Here is an 18,556-nt window from a genome sequence, read left to right on the forward strand (position 1 = left end):
TTCCTTTGAGATGCAATTCCAATCTCAAAATTTCCCTTCACTCACAACTTCTCACTAAAGCACACTACCTGAATATGAACTTTGAGGTAGGTTCTGTTTCCAACTTATATCGGAGGAACTTGAGTCATACAGAGAGTACGTTGCACAGCCAAGATTTGAATTATTTATTCCCGTGCCGGAATTAGAGCTCTGCCATTATGTTATAGATAGGGACATGCTTAGGAGATTAAAAGACAGTTGGGTGCTAGAAGAAAACGTAGGTTCAACACTCCAACATATTGGTGCAGCCACCGACTTCTTCAACAAGACCCGTCCCTAAAGCTCATGAAATTAAACCAAGAATAAAAAAAAAATGGGATGATTGTAAGTTTTCTGTCGAAGGAACCGCTAAGCTAGAGCCAGCCCTGGGATGATATCAAATGGAAAACTTCTTCACAGTAAGAGAATATTAAGAACATGAAGAGAGAATTTACAGAATGAGATAAAATCTTTGCCAGCTACTCCTGTGACAGAATTAATATCAAGAATATATAAAGAACTCAAAAACTTCTGCATGGAAAAAAATGTAACTCAATAAGTGGGCAAAAGAACTGAACAGATGATGCTTTTCAAAAGAAGAAACACAAATGACCAACAAATATATAAAAAAAGTTCAACTTCCCCAACAGTCAGGGAAATGCAAATAAAAAATACATTGAGACTTCCTCTAACTGCATTCAAAATGTCAATAATCAAGAATACAAATAATAATAAATGCTGACAAGGATGTGGAAGAAAAAGTACACTTATACATTGTTTGTGGGACTGCAAATTAGTAGCATCACTCTGGAAAGCAGGATGGAGATTCCTCAAGACACTTGGAATAGAACCACCATATGACCTAGTTCTGTCCATCCTTGGAATTTACCCAAAAGAACTAAAATCATGGTATTATAGTGACACAGCCACATCAATGTTTATAGCAGCACAATTCACAGTCGCCAAGTTATGGAACCAGACTAGGTGCCCTTCGACAGATGAATGAATTAAGAAAATGTGGTCTATATACAATGGAGTTTAACTCAGCCATAAAGAAGAATGAAATTATGGCATTTGCCAGTAAATAGATGAAAATGGAGAAACTCATGCTGTGTGAACAAGCCAGACTCAGGAAATTAAGGGTTGAACATTTTCTCTTAAATGCAGAAGCTAGAGCAAAATAAAGTAAGAAAGCATTGGGAGTGGGTATTAGACATTATAAGAATAGAGGGAAGATCAGTGGAGTAGAAGAAGGAGACTGAGGGGGAGGGAAGAGAAACAGAAAAGTGGAGGAAACGCAAAACGATTTGACAAAATTATGCTATGTGCATGCATACATATACCACAGTGAATTCCACCTTAATGTTTATCTATAAAATACCAATAAAAATCAATAGATAAATAAATAGAAGATCAACTGAGTGGAGGAAGGGGAATGGGGTAGAGAAGTGGGGAGAAAAGGAGGAGGCACTGGGGACTGAAATCTCGGAGCAAGTTAAATTTCATGCCTTTATAATTATGTCAAGACGGACCCAACTATTATGTAAAACTATAATGAACTAATAAAAGTGTAAAAAAAGGGAAGAAAAATGTGGTGATTTTATTTTTTTAAAAAGGTCAGTTGGCAATAAGATAACAAATAACCCAATCAACAAATGGGCCAAGGACCTGAACAGACACTTCTTAGAGGAGGACATACAATCAATCAACAAGTACATGAAAAAATGCTTAACTTCGCTAGCAGTCAGAGAAATGCAAATCAAAACCACCCTAAGATACCATCTCACTCCAGTAAGATTGGCAGCCATTAGGAAGTCAAACAACAACAAGTGCTGGCGAGGATGTGGGGAAAAGGGTACACTTGTTCACTGTTGGTGGGACTGCAAATTGGTGCAGCCAATTTGGAAAGCAGTATGGAGATTTCTTGGAAAGCTGGGAATGGAACCACCATTTGACCCAGCTATTCTCCTTCTGGGTCTATTCCCTAAAGACCTAAAAAGAGCATGCTACAGGGACACTGCTACATCGATGTTCATAGCAGCACAATTCACAATAGCAAGACTGTGGAACCAACCTAGATGCCCTTCAATAGATGAATGGATAAAAAAAATGTGGCATTTATACACAATGGAGTATTACTCTGCATTAAAAAATGACAAAATCATAGAATTTGGAGGGAAATGGATGGCATTAAAGCAGATTATGCTAAGTGAAGCCAGTCAATCCCTAAATAACAAATACCAAATGTCTTCTTTGATATAAGGAGAGTAACTAAGAACAGAGTAGGGACGAAGAGCATGAGAAGAAGATTAACATTAAACAGGGATGAGAGGTGGGAGGGAAAGCGAGAGAGAAGGGAAATTGCATGGAAATGGAAGGAGATCCTCAGGGTTATACAAAATTACATACAAGAGGAAGTGAGGGGAAAGGGAAAAATAATACAAGGGGGAGAAATGAATTACAGTAAGGGGGTAGAGAAAGAAGAGGGGAGGGGAGGGGAGGGGAGGGGGATAGTAGAGGATGGGAAAGGCAGCAGAATACAACAGACAGGAGTATGGCAATATGTAAAACAGTGTATGTGTAACCAATGTGATTCTGCAATCTGTATATGGGGTAAAAATGGGAGTTCATAATCCACTTGAATCAAAGTGTGAAATATGATATGTCAAGAACTATGTAATGTTTTGAACAACCAACAATAAAAAAAAAGGTCAGTTGGGCTTAGTGAGATTGAGAAACTCACTTGTTAACACTTTATTCACCCAATGTCATTTCCTAAGCAACTTGAGCGAGGGAGACTCAAGAAGGAACTTGAAATTAAGTGAACAGTGTTATCTGAGAAACTCAAACGGATGCCACAATGTGTCTCGAAAAGTTTGTGCAATGCTCTGACCTTAAATGAGAGCCTTATTGCATGCTTACATCTAAAAAGAACACTTTGTTTTCTACAATTAAAGCAGAGCTAAAAAGGGCAACTGAGATGGGGGAAAAGGTGTTAGAAATTGTGCAGAGCAATAAACGATAACAATATCTGACAAGGAAAAAAGAAATCATGGTAATAAGGAGGCAGTTTCAAAAGTTCATTAAAGTACAGTAGTTTCTCCTAGTGAATGTGGGAGAAAGGACCCCAGACATCTCATAATTGCTCAGAGGAGATATCATACAACACATGACAAGATTTTATACTAGTGCTCTCTGTTAGCCTGGGGTGTTTTATTGTTTGCTTATTTTTTATACACTCCTCTCCTTCTCCACAGGTACATATGTTCCCTAGCCGAAACTAGGTAGGGAGTAAGTAAAAGTACTGAGTAAAAGCTCTCTGGGTTGCACTCACATTCTCTCTAGATTGAAAACCAATGGTCATAAGCTTACTGTCAAATTGTGACTACAAGGATTTCAATGGTCATGACCATGCTATAAATTATGAAGCCAACATCAAAATATATCAAAGATGCTCTTGTTTAGTAAGGATGTCTGAAGCTCAGTTTTCAATATTTCTACAAACATGGATAAAAAAATGAAGTATTAATAGTTACACTGGGGAACTTTATTTTTCAAAAAGAAAATTCTGTTGGATTATTTGAAGTATTCCTGGATAGTTCTGGTTAAGACATATCACCAGAGCTGTTCCAGGTTTTCTAGATAGGGTTAGCAGTCATCACCCAAAGAAGAAATCGAAAGCAAAAGCAAGGGGTCCCACCTGTCTTTGGTCCCCCAGTTGGCTGGGAGCAATCAAAAAGTCCTTAATCTGTGAGCTTACAAAGTCCGTATCTTGGCAGGATGCTAAGGTGGTCCCCAAGGCTTTCCAAAGAAATTTCTGAAAAACAAAAGGAGAACAACAGGCGTGTAAAGGTTAGAAGGCCAGGTTGATGAAAAGTGGAAGGAATGGAAATTGTCATCCAAAGGAAAGAAATTGGGGTGACTTAACCACTGCTTAACAGTCATGCACCTCACATGCTACCTCTTCTTGAAGGTGTTTCTTTGCCCCAGGTCTGTCCTCCACTGATGCTCTTCTGATTACTCTACACCTTGGGCACCACCATTATAATGCCTTTCACTATCTATTAGAATTTTTAAAATATTCTTCTTTGGTTCTGTGCTCAAATTTGGGTTCTTGGCAACCAAGTGTCTTATGCATGATTTCCAATGTACAGCTCCTGGTAATAAAAGAGCACTTCTCATATGCTCATTGGATAAACATGTACAATGAAAAAAGGGTTATTTCAAAGTTGGCTTTGATTTGTTTTCTAAGTTTCAAATAACTTATGGCTATATCACATCAAATGAGCATCTCTTTGTGTAGAATCTCCGTCTTATCAAGTGCAGGGGAGAAAACTGGCCAGTTGCTGGTATACTTCAAGGACTTTGCAAGACTTGCAGGATTATAGCTATCATGGTCATCATTAATCAGAGGGGAATCTATAGAACAGGGAGAAAGTTTGGTAGAAACAGGTGGAGGGAAATTAATGTGTTCAGTAGAAACTGTGTAGACCAGTCTGACCTGGGACAAGAGGGGGCATAGCTATTAAAAACAGGTGGAACTGTTGCTGTACTCTCAACTACCAGATGAAAATCTGTTTAGGTACCACCCACTTCGTTCCTGGTTATCCAGTAAAAAGGCTCTCCTGTGATAATAGAATTAGATTGAGGAAAACTGTGTACAACACAGAAGTAAACATCAGACAAGGGCAAACTTTTTTGTTTGTTTTGATACTGAAGATTTAACCCAGGGGTGCTTACCACTGAACTACACTCTCAGCCATTTCTATTTCATTTTCTTTCCTTTATTTTGAGACAGGGCCTTGCTAAGTTGCTGAGGCTGGCTTCAAACTTGTGATCCTCCTTTCTCAGTTTCCCAAGTCACTGGAATTACAGGTGTGTGCCATTGCGCCCAACTAGGGACAAAGTTTTTAGGGTCTATTTAACTTCATCTTGGGGGAAGGACTGGTAAAAACCTGGGAAAGTCTTGTGCTACGGAAAAACACTGACATGATGAAGAGAAAAGTTGCTTCTCTGCTGGTTTTGGCCAAATGTATAATATATTCCCACACTGGAATTTAGAGATGAGTCTAAAAATATCAGGAACCCAGCATTGGAAGAAAAGGTGGTAGACTTCAAAAACAGCTACAATGTTTCTGCTCTACCTCTATCCATGCCATGTCTTCTTACTATGGGTGTTGCAACCGCTCATGAAAGGATTTTGTTTTCCTGATGCTTGTGTGAATCTTGTTACCAACAGAATGTGACAAAAATGACTGTGATACTCCTGAACCTATATCTCAAAGAGACTCTGCAAAGTTTCTGTTGTCACTCCCATGAAGGCCAGCCTCACCTGTCCTGCTGGACAATGAGACCACAGGAACAGAATCAACTGTCCTAATTGAGACCAGCATCTGCCAGGCAACCTCCTTGAGCCTAATTAAGATTAGAAGACCGGCCAGCTGAGCCTTGCCTAGACCCTCTCAAATTTTTCAACTGCAAAATTGTGAACTGAATAGGTGGCTGTTGTTTTAAGCCACTAAGAGTAGCTTCTTATGCAGCAAAAGCTAACTGGTACACTCTTACTTTACTCTTGTTCAGCACAGGGCTGAAGGCTATTTAGACATCTCATTGCTAAAATTGCTCTGCCCACCTGTCCTCCACCATTATTCTGGAGTAATCTTGTGAGTCTGGAAGCTACTGGATGAATGTATGACCTTAGGTGCACAGGGCAAATCTGTAACAAGAAGATGGAACATTGCTTACAAAATCTTTTTAATGTGTCTGCAGGCTTGGTAGACCAATTTGGAGAATCAATACTCTGTACCAAATCAGAGAGTTGATTAGTGAGGGGAATTTCAAAAGTCACATAGGAGAGTTGAAGGTTAATAATGAATAATTTGTAGGAAAATACTTATTATTGGAACTGAAGAATTTTAAGAAATGTTTTTTTCAGGAAAATAAAATTATGACTGATTTAACATAATAATGACCATGATCAGCTTTTATATTAAGCACACCCTTACCTGTTCTAGGCACTTCACCAGGAACTTTCTATATATTATCTACTGAATCCTCATGACACTACAACCCTCATAGGGCTGTTCCTATTTTAAAGATGAGTATGCTGAGGATCCAGAGAAATAAAACAGTTTCTCATGGGCTACATGAGGAGCAAGAAGCAGACACTGGATATGATCTGCACTTAAAATGGAAGGATGCCAATAAAGAAGAAGGACATTATGTCATTGATGATTGCAACTGGAGAACATTTTGCTAAGTGAAATAAGCCAGACTGAGAAAGTCAAGGGTCAAATGTTTTCTCTCACATGTGAACGCTATAAAGAAAAAAATAGATCTCATGATAATGAAGGGTTAACAGTAAAGGAAAAGAAGGGAGAGGCAAGAGAAGAGAGAGGGGGGAAGTAATGGGGAATAAAATTGATCAAAGGATATTATGTGCATGTATAAATATATTACAATGAATCCCACTATTATGCATAATTATAGTGCATCAATATTTTTTTAAAAAAATAGAATGGAAGGCTACAAGGTGGAGGGTTACATAGAGGTCATTTGGAGATATAGGGATGGAAAAACTGTCTTTTGAGCATTTTCTTACCTCTAAGCTTTTGTTGATGTAGTGGCTCATTTTTGGCAGCAAACCCCACAAGACTGGCATAATGAAAACCAGTACATAAACTGACATGAAGCCACCAGTGTGGGAGAGACTGCCACTCTTTTTTCCCTTCTAGAAGAGTACCCTTAACTCTTAGGCACATATCTATCTTGTCCCAGTCTTCCTTGCAGATAGGTGTGACCCTGTGAGCACATTTCAGCCAAAATTGAGGTGAAGAGAGGTAAATGGCCTTTAAAGGAGGGAACTACTTTTTCTAATCATTCCTCCTTCATTTTGATTGCAGTAAAAACAAGATGGAGCTTGAGAAGCATTTTGGACCATAAGGTACCTGCTTACGTCCCTCAGCCGAAACACCAACCTTCTCAATGGAGGTGTTGCTGTAACTGTCCATTTGCTGGTTGAAATCCCGACTCAACTGGATGGTCCAGGCCGTGTCGTTGATTTTCCATAAAGATTCTTTGAGCAGCTGTTGTAGGAAGTGGAAGTGAGAGATGAGTGTGATGGTTTTATGTGCTTTGTTGGTACTTTTTTGTTGCCTTATCTTTTAAAAGAATAAAGGTGTATTAAATGGGACCTTTTCCTATAAAATAACTGGTGACTTGAGAACTTTTCCTCTTTATTTAAAAAAGCATTTTCTGATATGTTCTGAATTCTTTCAGAACAAAATACACAAAATATGGAAATAACTCTACGTTAGTGCCTTCCTTATTTTTCCCTTCAACAAAAACTTCTGAATGACTCAAAGTAGAAACTAACCCAGTGTGAAATTTAAGTTGAAGCTAACGTTTTTCAAATTTTGATAGACTTGGAAAAACTTCATTTTGTAAATGTGAGTTTGGCTTATTATATATCAAAAATTAAAAAAAAATCCATGAGGGAGATCTTTAGAATAAGAAATTAAATGCACTTAATAACCAATTAAATGTACAGGCACATCTCTGCCAACTTCCCCAGTGGTAAAGTAAATACTTCTGGATTCACCAATTGTTTGAGCCAGGGTTATAATCCGTCCTCTGAACCCTTGGTATTTCATTCAACAACACATAAAAAGACATTTTTTATTTTTGTTTTTGTCTTTTTTGGAGGACAAAATCCATGCAATTTCTAAAATATATGATTTCTCCTGTATTTTTCCACTTCAAGGTTAGAAAAAGACACAATGTCAAAGGCAGTGAAAATGCTTATATGCATTATTTTTTAATAGGAGAGCATCCAATGGGTTCCTTAAAGGAAAGAAATTAAACAGACTTAGAAGATGAGGGGAAGAAGGCACAGGCACACAGTTTTGGAAAAAGAAGACTAGACCTACACTGAAGATGGGAGGAAGACAATGAACTGCTATGAAGGCTTCCTAACAGAGAAAGAAAATCTCTTTTGTTGTTAATCTAGTTGTTAAAAGGGGTAGATGTAACTTTATCCTATGTTAATATATAATATACCACAGTGGATCTAAGCATCAGGTGCATCCACAAGAAATTAATTTAAAAATGCTATGGTTAAATGGCAGAAAGATTAGTAGAGGAAAGGGAACAGAAGATGGGAGAGGGAAGGAAAAGGGGAGGTACGGGGGTTGGGGGCTGAACTGGAACAAGACATATTCCATGTTTTCACAATCACGTCAAAATGGATTCTACTGTCATGTATAACTAAAAAGAATGAATATCAAAAGAGAGGGGGTAGCTACAGTTTATTTCCTCATTCATCTTTAACAATTCACCTAGAAGCCACCCTTACCTGAAGCAGCATGAGTTCCCACAGCACACTAGCATTGTTTCCTAGAAATAAAAATTGAAGCAATAATTGCAAACAAACTTGTCTCAAATTCTCCCCCATCAGTCTCCCAGTTGATGCTGGAACTCCATTTCAGGCTTTCTTCCTGCTCTGTGATGAAATTTAATATTTTTGCAACTTTAAAGTACTTGTTAGGTGAAGAGTGCATATTTAATCCCTTAAAACAAATCTAGGTTTTTGTTTTCTAATTTCAGCAGTAATTACTGAAATCACCATATTTCGATACTCGAATGTGAATGAATAATGACTTTTTAGAAGAATGTCAAAACAGAGTTTGTCTAGATATAAGAAAAAGGTCAGAGCAAAAGTAAGCCTTCCTGCAAAGCGTGTGCCCCAGCAGGTCCTCTCACAGTATGAGCACTGGTAGAGAAATAAAACATGAGGAATCAAGGAAAAAATACATAGATAGTTGTCTAACTTGCATGCCAAACTCAGAGTTGTAGCCTAAAATGAGCAACAACAGCTTCACACAGAGACATTTCTGTCTCTGCACCATTTTTTTTTTGTGTTCCCATCTCCTTAGTAAAGACTCTGTCCAAGTACCTTCCAGAGGCTTCAGGAGCTCAGGTATTAGTGTTTTCCATAAGTCTACCAATTTGGGGTGAATTATCTCAGGCAGTATCTTCAAAAGTCCTATTGCACCAGCTCCACGTAATGAACCTAGACTGGCAAGCACAGATATTACCTGAAGGATGAAAGAGATAAGTATTCATCAATTTTAGAGGTATTTAAAAGGTTCACTTACCTTTTCCTTTTTTTTTTGTTCCAGATTCCCTTGATTTCTAAATTGAATAGTCACTTAACAAATCATCACAGTCCTTACTTATTCTACAGCAAAGATAATATTTAGACAATCCTCCCATTTTTTCCCCCTGATGATAATAAAGGTGAAAAAAATACATGGAAGACACACACATACACACACACACACACACACACACACAATAAATAAATAAATAAAAAGGAAGAAGAAAAGATAAATGGAAAGAATCAATACTCAGATCTATCTATTTATTAAATAAATGAATGCATATGGAAACATGCTTGAGTAAATGATACATATGTGGCCAAAAAGATAGAAAGGAAGTCCATACAAATGGTGTGGGATATGTTTGATGGTACTTCTTCTGGATGAGATTCAGTCTGTGAGTATTATAAAGTCATAAAGTTTGAGAAACATTTCAAAGTGAGGAAACAATCTTGCCAGTAGTTGCATATACCACATGTCTTTAGCATAGTAGAAATTTTGTTACTGAGATCATGTTAGTGTTTTTTTGTTTGTTTGTTTGTTTTGGAGTATGTATGTAATTTGTTGTTGAGAAAGGGTCTCACTATGTTTGCCAAGGCTGGCTTTGAGCTTGTGATCCATCTTCCTGCCTCAAACTTCATGAATAGCTGAAATTATAGGTATGTACCACCATGCCCAATGTTTACGCAATTTTTATTAGCATTGTATTTTGAACCGAATTATCCACAGCAACTGAAATTCGTCTTTTTAACTCACTTACCAGAAGTCTGGCCAGTAGCTGCTGTGGTGAAGGAAGGTTCACTAGAAAGAGAAAGCAATTTTCAATCATCACTGTAGGGGCCAGAGAAATTCAGACTGGGGTTGGGTGGAAGATCAGAACACAGAAGACTTTCTGGAAATGAGTCTCTCCTAATAGCAAAACTTGGCTTTGTTTCTGAATGTACGAACCAGCTCCTGTAGAGAGGACGAGCGCCGATGACTCCTTCATATTATACTTCTTCCTCTCTTCTGCCATGATCAGAATTCGGATGATGTTGAACAGGTAGTCCAGGGTTCCTGTGTACTCTTCAGGCACCACAAAAGTCAGGATTCTTGGCCATAGTACCTGTGGAACACAGAGAGCAAGATGAAAGGATCACTTATTCTTTTCTATGACTTCTTCCTAAGCCTCACTGAGCTTTCCTTCTGATTCAGAAACTTTCATTGGTTGAAATCTTGTGGTTCAGGGCAGGTCAAAATGCAATAAGTTAGGTAAAATCCCTTTTATTTTCAGGTGCTAGTTGTAGTAAGTGTTACTCAATGGTTCTTCCTGGAATTTGGGGCAGGACAATTCCTCATTGTCAGGGATGGTTGCAGGTACCACAGGAAGTCTAATGTCCCAGGGTCCCCTTCACCAAGTTCCTGTCATCAGTGTGACAACTGAAAATGCCCCACATATTTCCCCAGGCTGCTCCAACTAAGAACCACTGGGAGAGGATAGGATATTCTTAGTGTTTCAGGCTCTCATCTTTCTGCTCTGAAGGTCTAGAATTGCTACAGTTTGTATAAATACTGTGCTTCATGCCCCATTCCCCTACCCAGGGAATCTCTCTTGTCATAATGGAGACCTTGGTGTCAACTTGGGCCCTTCTTTCTTCCTTGTCATCTGTATTTTATCACCAAGTTGTCATTTTCATTGTAAAATCTTTCATGCCCTTCTGTGTTTCATTCCTACTGTTACAATGCTGCTGCAGTTCCAATTCCTACAGTTACAATGCTGTGAGTTGTGGCTGGTCTGTTACAAAGCCTCTTTGCTTAGACTACCTGCATCTTGGTCCATTAGTTTCCTACAACTATTATTTGCAGTGCTTAGGCTTTTGATTAAAATTTTCATTGGTTTGTTAAACAAAACACAAGGTAGGAGTTTGGCTTTCCAGGACCTTTAGAGTCTGGGACAGCCTTTATTTGTGGAGTCAAAAGTTTCAATCTTAGGATGCATTAGAAATATTGGAATGGATTTGATTGCAGATTCATGGGCCCCATGTTCAGATATACTGATTCCGCACATCTGGCATGTGGCCAGGATCTGCATTTTAAATGAATGTCCCAGATAACTCAAACCACACACCAACATACATGAAGCCTATGATCCACTTAAATCGGGTGGTCTGTTAATTGTCTCCTTGGATGGGCTATGTACTTCTGGCCATGAAAATCCTTTCTCAGGCTATTTTGCTTAAGGAAAATGTTGATTCCAAGACTCCTCCCCCTAGGTGCAGATTAATTAGGTATTTGGTAAGGCTTCAGCATGGGTGACTTAACATCTTCCGAGATGAATCAGGAAAGTTTAGTGTCTATTGCATCATAGCTTCCATTCACAACTCAATACTGTTTCTAGGTAGGTTTGGGGAGAAGAGAATATATATGCACTTATAAAACTGTGCTGTACTATTCAGATATATGTAGCTATTATTAGTTGCCTTAATTATTAAATTGATTTATTCAACTTCTGTTTTTTGAGGAAACTCTATGTGCTGAACATAACAATGTACATCCTCTATCAAAGCATCAAAAAGCTGATGACACAAACCCCTGTCTTTCATCCTAGGAGGGCAGAGCTTTGGGCAGGTGGTTGAAGTAACTGTAGCTGTTGACAAAGGAACACTTACCTGGGGCATTCCAAAGACGAGTGGATCCAGGTTTTTAAGGACCTTGAGACTTGTTTCTTGAACAGATTTCTCCCCAATTTCTTCCTCGTGGGAATTAGATTTCACTGACTTTTCCTTTAATAAAGATGAAACAGGTGACAATAAGCCCTAATGTTGGTCCTTCTAACCTTATGTAGATGTGTTTTCAGTTTCTGGAATGGGGATGTTGTCACTCAAGGAGCTCTGGATCCTGGTGATATTGTCTCCAACATCTAATCCCTATTTGAAGGGCCCCTTGGAGGAATGGGTTGCAAAATACACCCCTGGATAAAATAGAAAAGTAAAAATTGTGAGGATCTTTGAGCAGAGGATATCCCCACCCCCAATCAATTCTTTTTCAATTTCTCTGGGGCAAAAATTTTTAAAGCCCTGCTTCCTAGTGAGTAGATTGCAATTTCAGTTGTGACTTCTTCCTAAAATTTCTGATATTTCTCAATTTTTTTTTTTGTACCAGGGATTGAACTCAGGAGCACTTAAACACTGAGCCACATTCCCAGCATTTTTTATTTTTTTATTTTAAGGCAGGGTCTTGCTAAGTTGCTCAGGGCCTTGTTAAGTTGCTGAGGCTGGCTTTGAACTTGTGATTCTCCCGCCTCAATTTCCGGAGACACTGGGATAACAGGTATATGCCACTTTGCCTTGACTTACACACAATTTTCATCTACAGAAAGTTGAGCCCTGTTGTTATGGCCTGAATAGTTGCGTTTCCCCAAAATTCATGTGTTGAAATCTTAATGCTCATGGTGATGGTATTAGGAGGAGTGGCACTTGGAAGGTGATGAGGTCATGAGGGCAGAGGCTTTGTGTTTGAAACTGATGGTCATGTGAAAGGAATCTTGGTGGGCTAGGTGGCTGTCCTATGTGTGGACTTAGGGATAAGGCACCGTTTGTGAAGAAGCAAGCCCTCACCAGACATTGAATCTTGGATTTCTCATCATGCAGAACTGTGAGGAATAAAGGTTCACAAGCCACACAGTCTATGTCATTTTTGCATTAGCTGAGCAAATGGACTAAAACATTAGTGCATTTAGTATCAGTGTCTCTTGTTTTCTTAAAAACAATCCGCTCTCTCTGTGCCTCTCCACACCAACCCCATTCTCAAAATTAAGGATGCTGGTTGTCTCCTCAGAGAAAGCTGTGATTTAACCTCCCTTTTACTTGTTGACAGGAGTGAAAGGGAGCTGAGAATCCAGAGGCCGGTAAAAATTACCGAAAAATCACAATGAAATATAACTTTGAAATCAGTTATTTAATAGAGCCCAGTAATTTTTTTTTTAAATCCCAGGTTTCAGCGTGACACTCAAAACTGAAGACCCCTCATACCAGTTTCTTGTTAGACTTTGCAAACTGGGAGAAGACATAATCAATCAAGGGCCATCCTTCCCCAGCTTCAATGTAGCACTTATCACACATGGTTTGGATGAGAAGAAGGGTGGATTTCCTCACCTAGAGTAGGAACCAGGCAATACTTTAGTATGTTTAGAAGAATGGAGATGTACCTTATCTTATAACCATTGTGAGTCATTCAAAGGTGGGAACCTTTTCAAAAGAGAATATAAAATGAGCTATATTTACAATAAATAAATGGAGTAGGAAACAATCTACAGAGTCACTGGAAATGCTCTCTTCAACCTAAATATTTTTCCCCAGATCCCAAAGACATATTCTTTATTGTAAAATGTTGGAAACTTGGAGCTGAAACACTGCCTCACTTTAAATATACTCAATGAAAAGTATTGTAGATTGAATTACAGGTCCTCAATTGTTTATTCACAATTCTAAAACCCAAAGAACCCTGAAAACTGGAATTTTGTTTTTTAAAATCATTTAGTGGCAAAATCCATATTAATCTCTTTTAAAGCTGTTTGTAGTCTTATGTGTAGTGCGGATATGTGTACATTGTATTGCAGAAATATCCATTGATTTAGATTTTGGGTTGCTATTCCAATAATGTCTTTCTATAATCTAAAAAATTGTGAATTCTGAAATATATCTAGCCTTCAGAATTAGAGGGAGAGATTATAAATGTGAGTTATAATATTTTTTTTTGCAATATTTGGTTTAAATTCATTTATTTGATTGCTTCCCTGGAGGACAGAAACCTGAAGACCCAATCCTTGAGTGAATGGGTCATTTATTGCAGGGTGGGAAGTAAAAATTAATTTTTAACAGAAAAGCAGGGCTGCTTGATGGTCAAAGTATGAAGACACAGAATTACTCTACATAGTAAAGCAAAAAAGATCCTCCTTCTTTTTTTATTTGCCTAGGGAGCTGGCCTTTGAATGTATCCATACTTTTTTATTCCATTCCAAACTACTTTCATAGTTCTTCTATTGGCTTGGTTCATTACTGGAACACGCACACACACACACACACACACACACACATACACACACATATAAATATATAAATAAATGTATATGTATACATAATGGAGTGATATATATTTTTGCATGTTTATATTTTACTCCATTATTATGTATTGCAAAAATTTTGTTATTTTAAATAACAAAATATTCATTGAAGTCCAAAGCCTTTTAGAAGGTTTTTCTCCTCTTCTTTCTCCCTTTCTGCAAAGAGTTTGTTCTCAAGGTGTAGGTTTCATACAAAGACTACAATAACTGCTAATTTTCTTGATTTCTCCCAGCATAAGTTCTATATTTTTTGACTTTACTACTTTAATCAAATAATCAGGAAATATTGAGCAATCTATGGTGTGCAAGACTTGTTCTCAGTGCTCTCTGGATGGAAAATAGGATACGTAAGCTAAGAACAAGATTCCGGGTTTTCTTGCGGGGGAGGGAGGGGGAAACACATTATCTTTATAATCAACATTTATTTTTAAACATCTGAAGAACATTGACATAGTGCTGCTCTGGGTGAGAGTCCATTGAAAGGACTCTTGGGGTTTTATCTTCATGGAGTTTATCTTTTTGGGATTGAGTTATTTTAAAAATGAAATTGATCACTGATCTCTTCTTAAAGCAGTCTCACAGTTGATTCTTAAAAAAATTAGTGTTATTTCATCTATTCCTATAACTACCAATAACAAAGTAAAAGTTTCTATTAATTCTCTTACTTTTGCATTGGGGTCACCCATGACAACTTTGACTGTTCTTTCAATTGAAATGATGTGATCCCTCAACCTGGGTTCTGGAAGAAAAAGAAAGATTTTGAGGTCAGATCCAGTAGGATTACAGTGTTTTTATGGTTGATGAAAACCTACTGGAATTATGGTACATGATTGTCTTTTGTCTTTAACATGTTATTCAATTACTTCCTACCCTTTTCTTTCCTAACTCTTTAAGGAGTCTGTGTCTTTCTTTACTTCCTACGACATTTGTTTCATCTTGTTTGAAGTGTTCGCTTCCATCAGGGATTCAATATGTCATTCCTGGTGGATCAGCTCTGAATTTTGTAAGACTACATTATGTTTCCTGGTATGCTGATTCTTTAGTATAGTGCTAACTGTAATTTTTTTAAAAAATCTATATTATGTTGTGCAAAAATGAATTCTCATTTTATTGAATCACAGTTATCATCAGTTTTATGATGCACTGTTATTTTATATTGCACCAAAAAAGAAAAAAAATATGGTTATCTAAAGATGTTTTAAAATGAAAGATTCATTCAATATTATGAAAATACTGAATGCTTTTTGGAATTAATGAAATATGGTAATTCATTAAATTACTCTCTATTTTAAATGTACTAACATGTAGGGAATTGTACATTCCTCCTGCCTAACTGCTGTAATTGATTTCCTCAATCTACTTGCTGGATCTTCTAAATTTGAAATTTGATTTGAAAAATCTACTCATCTATTTCAAAAGAATGTATCCAAAGTATCATGAAAGAAGAGAGGCAACTGAAAATGTCTGTTTAAAAGTAATGGACTGCTTAAGACTGAGAAGGCAGAGTTTCATGTGCATATGATGTTTTACAGATAACTTAGGATAGAATTAATGGGATGCATAGGCATTAGTTTGCTTCTTGGTATGAAATAAACCACTCTGTATTGTCCCTAATACTTACCCTCAGCACTGATGACTGCTTTTAACAAAGTCAAGACTCCTATTCGAATAACTTCATTGTTACTTCTTATTTGTTCATCAAAAAATTCCATCAGGTCTGCTGCATTGGAATGGGCTGCAGGTTTAAGAAATACTGGGGTCATAAGAACTCATTTTCATCTCAGGTAAATGCTTCTGCATGGGAAGAAGGATTGTCAAAGTCACTCTTCAGTTTGTAATTTGATTATATGATGTCCATGCTTCGTATTTCAGAATTACTTAAGCAGTTTGGTTACTAAGAACTTTCTACATCTAGTGGGCTCACTTATGTTAATACCTGTGAACATGGCCTCATTTGGAAATTAAGACCTTTGCAGATATAATCATGTTAATAGAGGGTCCTTAGAGTGTGTCCTGGTTCAACATGACTGATGTCCTTAGAAAAAGAGGGGAAGAGACACAGTTTTGGCCAAACGGAGGTATGGAAATGGAGGCAGACGGGAGTGATGTTTTGCCAGATATGAAGCTAGAGGACTGCAGGCATTGAAGCAGGCCAAGTTGAGGAAATGCCTGGCTGGAGGAGAGCAGTTTGTTTCAGAAATTGTCATAGAGGAAATAAATTAGCTAATTAGACCGAGGAGGAATGTATAGAGACAGAGGGGTTTGTCACAAGAGAAGTAGAACATAATAGAAAGGTGTACAATGAAGTCAGGGTGGTGACATTTTGGATGGAGAAGGGAGATGTGGCAGGCTTTAGACGGATGCTGCGCTTCATCCCCAGGAGCTGAGCTGGTGCAGAGTTTTGCATCCTGACCTGGGGACTTGATTTCTTCTGTGGCAGTCATTCCAACCAGGTGATGAAGGGGCTATGACGGTGCCATAAGGGCAAGAAGACAAAGGAGAGTGAGGAGGGAGAGAAAGATTGAAGGCTAAAGAGGCTTGAACACAATGGGATGGCCAAAGGTGAAAAGGGGTGACTTTGGACTTGACAGTTTCTCATCATCTGAAATACCAAGAAAAAAAGAGCCAACTCTTCCTAGTTTCCCAGGGACTTTTATGGACTGAGAGCTGAAAATTCTCTACTCCCAGAACCCTGCCACCTTACCTATACCATCCCTCCTGGAAGCTTACGGGAGAGGGGCAGGCACAGAATACTGTGAGCTGAAGAAACATTTTGTGTGTGTTATATGTGGTGATAACTAAAGTGACAATTTGCACACCCTCTTACCATTGTTGTTTTGGTCACCTGGGGACATTTTTTTTTTTTGATGCCCTCAGGATGCAGGATCCTACCTAGAATGAGGAAACAGTTTGAAGCTTCAATTTCATTTTCCTTTGCAGAAGGCTCTGGAATTCTGCAGAACTGAATGGGGAGGAAAAAAATCAGGTGATAGAAGTGAAAAACAGAAAACCAGTTAAAACCAAACAGAGTTGACAGCAGGGTCATCTTACCTGGTGAAGTAAATTGATAAAAATGGATTTTCTCAAGTTTCTGGGAAGGACAATGTCATACACGACGGCTGCAGCCAGTATCTCTTTTATACTCTAAAATGGAAGCGCTCACAGGTTAGGCGGAATCCACCAGAGGTGCAGAGACCCAGGACATGGAATGCGAATAGGTAAATTTGTGAGGAGAACAACCCCATGAGCTTCCCACAGCTACAGGTTTTCTTCAATGATTCAGGCTCCCTTCACCTTGTTCAGTGCCTCAGTATTTGGAATGAAATTTTTCAGTCCCTTCGCGGAGTTACCATCACTAGCTAAGACAACCTATCTCCACCTCCCATTTACCAAGTATTTAAGTTCAGCTGCCAGACAGGTCTTTAAGTTCCATCCGTCCTTTGAGACTCAATGTCCTCAGAAGGGTTGGAGACTGATTCTGATTCTGTTCCTTTAAGGTGTGGCTCTTACCTGAGTGATATGGAAATCAATCTCTTGGTCTTTATACTGGTTCAGGAGCCAGTGTACCTGGTTTAGGGCAAATTCACAGAAGTCTTCTCGGTGTAGCAGCAGGCTCACAGTGGGGCCATGGACCTTTACTATGGCCAAAATCTGTAGAAAGAGCAAAATATACCATTTCTAATACATGATTATAGTATTTATATATTTACTGGGTATAAGGAGCTTTAGGGGATCCCAGTAATTTTTACTTGATGCTTTCAGGCAAGAAGAGAGGTTCTGTAAAAATCTTTTTAAAAAATGCTCTGGTGAAGGCCACTGCATGAGGCAGAGCAGTATTTATATTTGCATCTGTATCTACATTGATACTCATTGTAATACTTGCCCTTCTTCCTATTTGTTGAATCTCTAAGTCACTTTCTTTTATATATTAATGAATTGAAAATTTCCTTCTTTTAAGAAATATTTAGTGACTGCACATCACCTTGACCCACTACTGTTAGCTCCACCCAGTTCCCCCTCTCTCTCCCTGTCTTGGAACAAGACTTTTTGAAGAAGTTCGATACATGTGCTATCTTCACTTCCCACCTCCCATTCACTTCTCCATTATGATTTCCTCTCCACTTGACTATGAAAATGAACAACTTCCACAGTACAACCTATAAATGTAATAAATTTTGATTATAAAAATTTAGATATCACAAATATTTGGAAAAAGAAAACAGTAGCCATAACAGCCATATATGACATGGTTTGGCATGTATTATTTTAAAAAATTTTA

The 18,556-nt window shown here is 38.1% G+C and overlaps 1 protein-coding gene across 1 annotated transcript in view; it reads right to left on the reverse strand.

Moving 5' to 3' along the window:
- Positions 1-18,556, reverse strand: part of Mroh2b (maestro heat like repeat family member 2B) — a 71,771-nt gene that overhangs the window by 35,054 nt on the left and 18,161 nt on the right. Inside the window, exons 7-19 of the mRNA XM_005325667.4 lie at positions 17,788-17,928; positions 17,329-17,421; positions 17,170-17,239; positions 15,899-16,012; positions 14,943-15,016; positions 13,187-13,309; positions 11,825-11,938; positions 10,125-10,281; positions 9,937-9,977; positions 8,972-9,113; positions 8,372-8,412; positions 6,996-7,103; positions 3,719-3,835 (exon numbers count right to left, since the gene is read on the reverse strand). Of these exons, the coding sequence (XP_005325724.2) occupies positions 3,719-3,835; positions 6,996-7,103; positions 8,372-8,412; positions 8,972-9,113; positions 9,937-9,977; positions 10,125-10,281; positions 11,825-11,938; positions 13,187-13,309; positions 14,943-15,016; positions 15,899-16,012; positions 17,170-17,239; positions 17,329-17,421; positions 17,788-17,928 (1,335 nt within the window). The remainder of the gene's footprint in view (positions 1-3,718; positions 3,836-6,995; positions 7,104-8,371; positions 8,413-8,971; positions 9,114-9,936; positions 9,978-10,124; positions 10,282-11,824; positions 11,939-13,186; positions 13,310-14,942; positions 15,017-15,898; positions 16,013-17,169; positions 17,240-17,328; positions 17,422-17,787; positions 17,929-18,556) is intronic.

Source organism: Ictidomys tridecemlineatus, chromosome 1, assembly GCF_052094955.1.
Source record: "Ictidomys tridecemlineatus isolate mIctTri1 chromosome 1, mIctTri1.hap1, whole genome shotgun sequence".
Taxonomy (NCBI): domain Eukaryota; kingdom Metazoa; phylum Chordata; class Mammalia; order Rodentia; family Sciuridae; genus Ictidomys; species Ictidomys tridecemlineatus.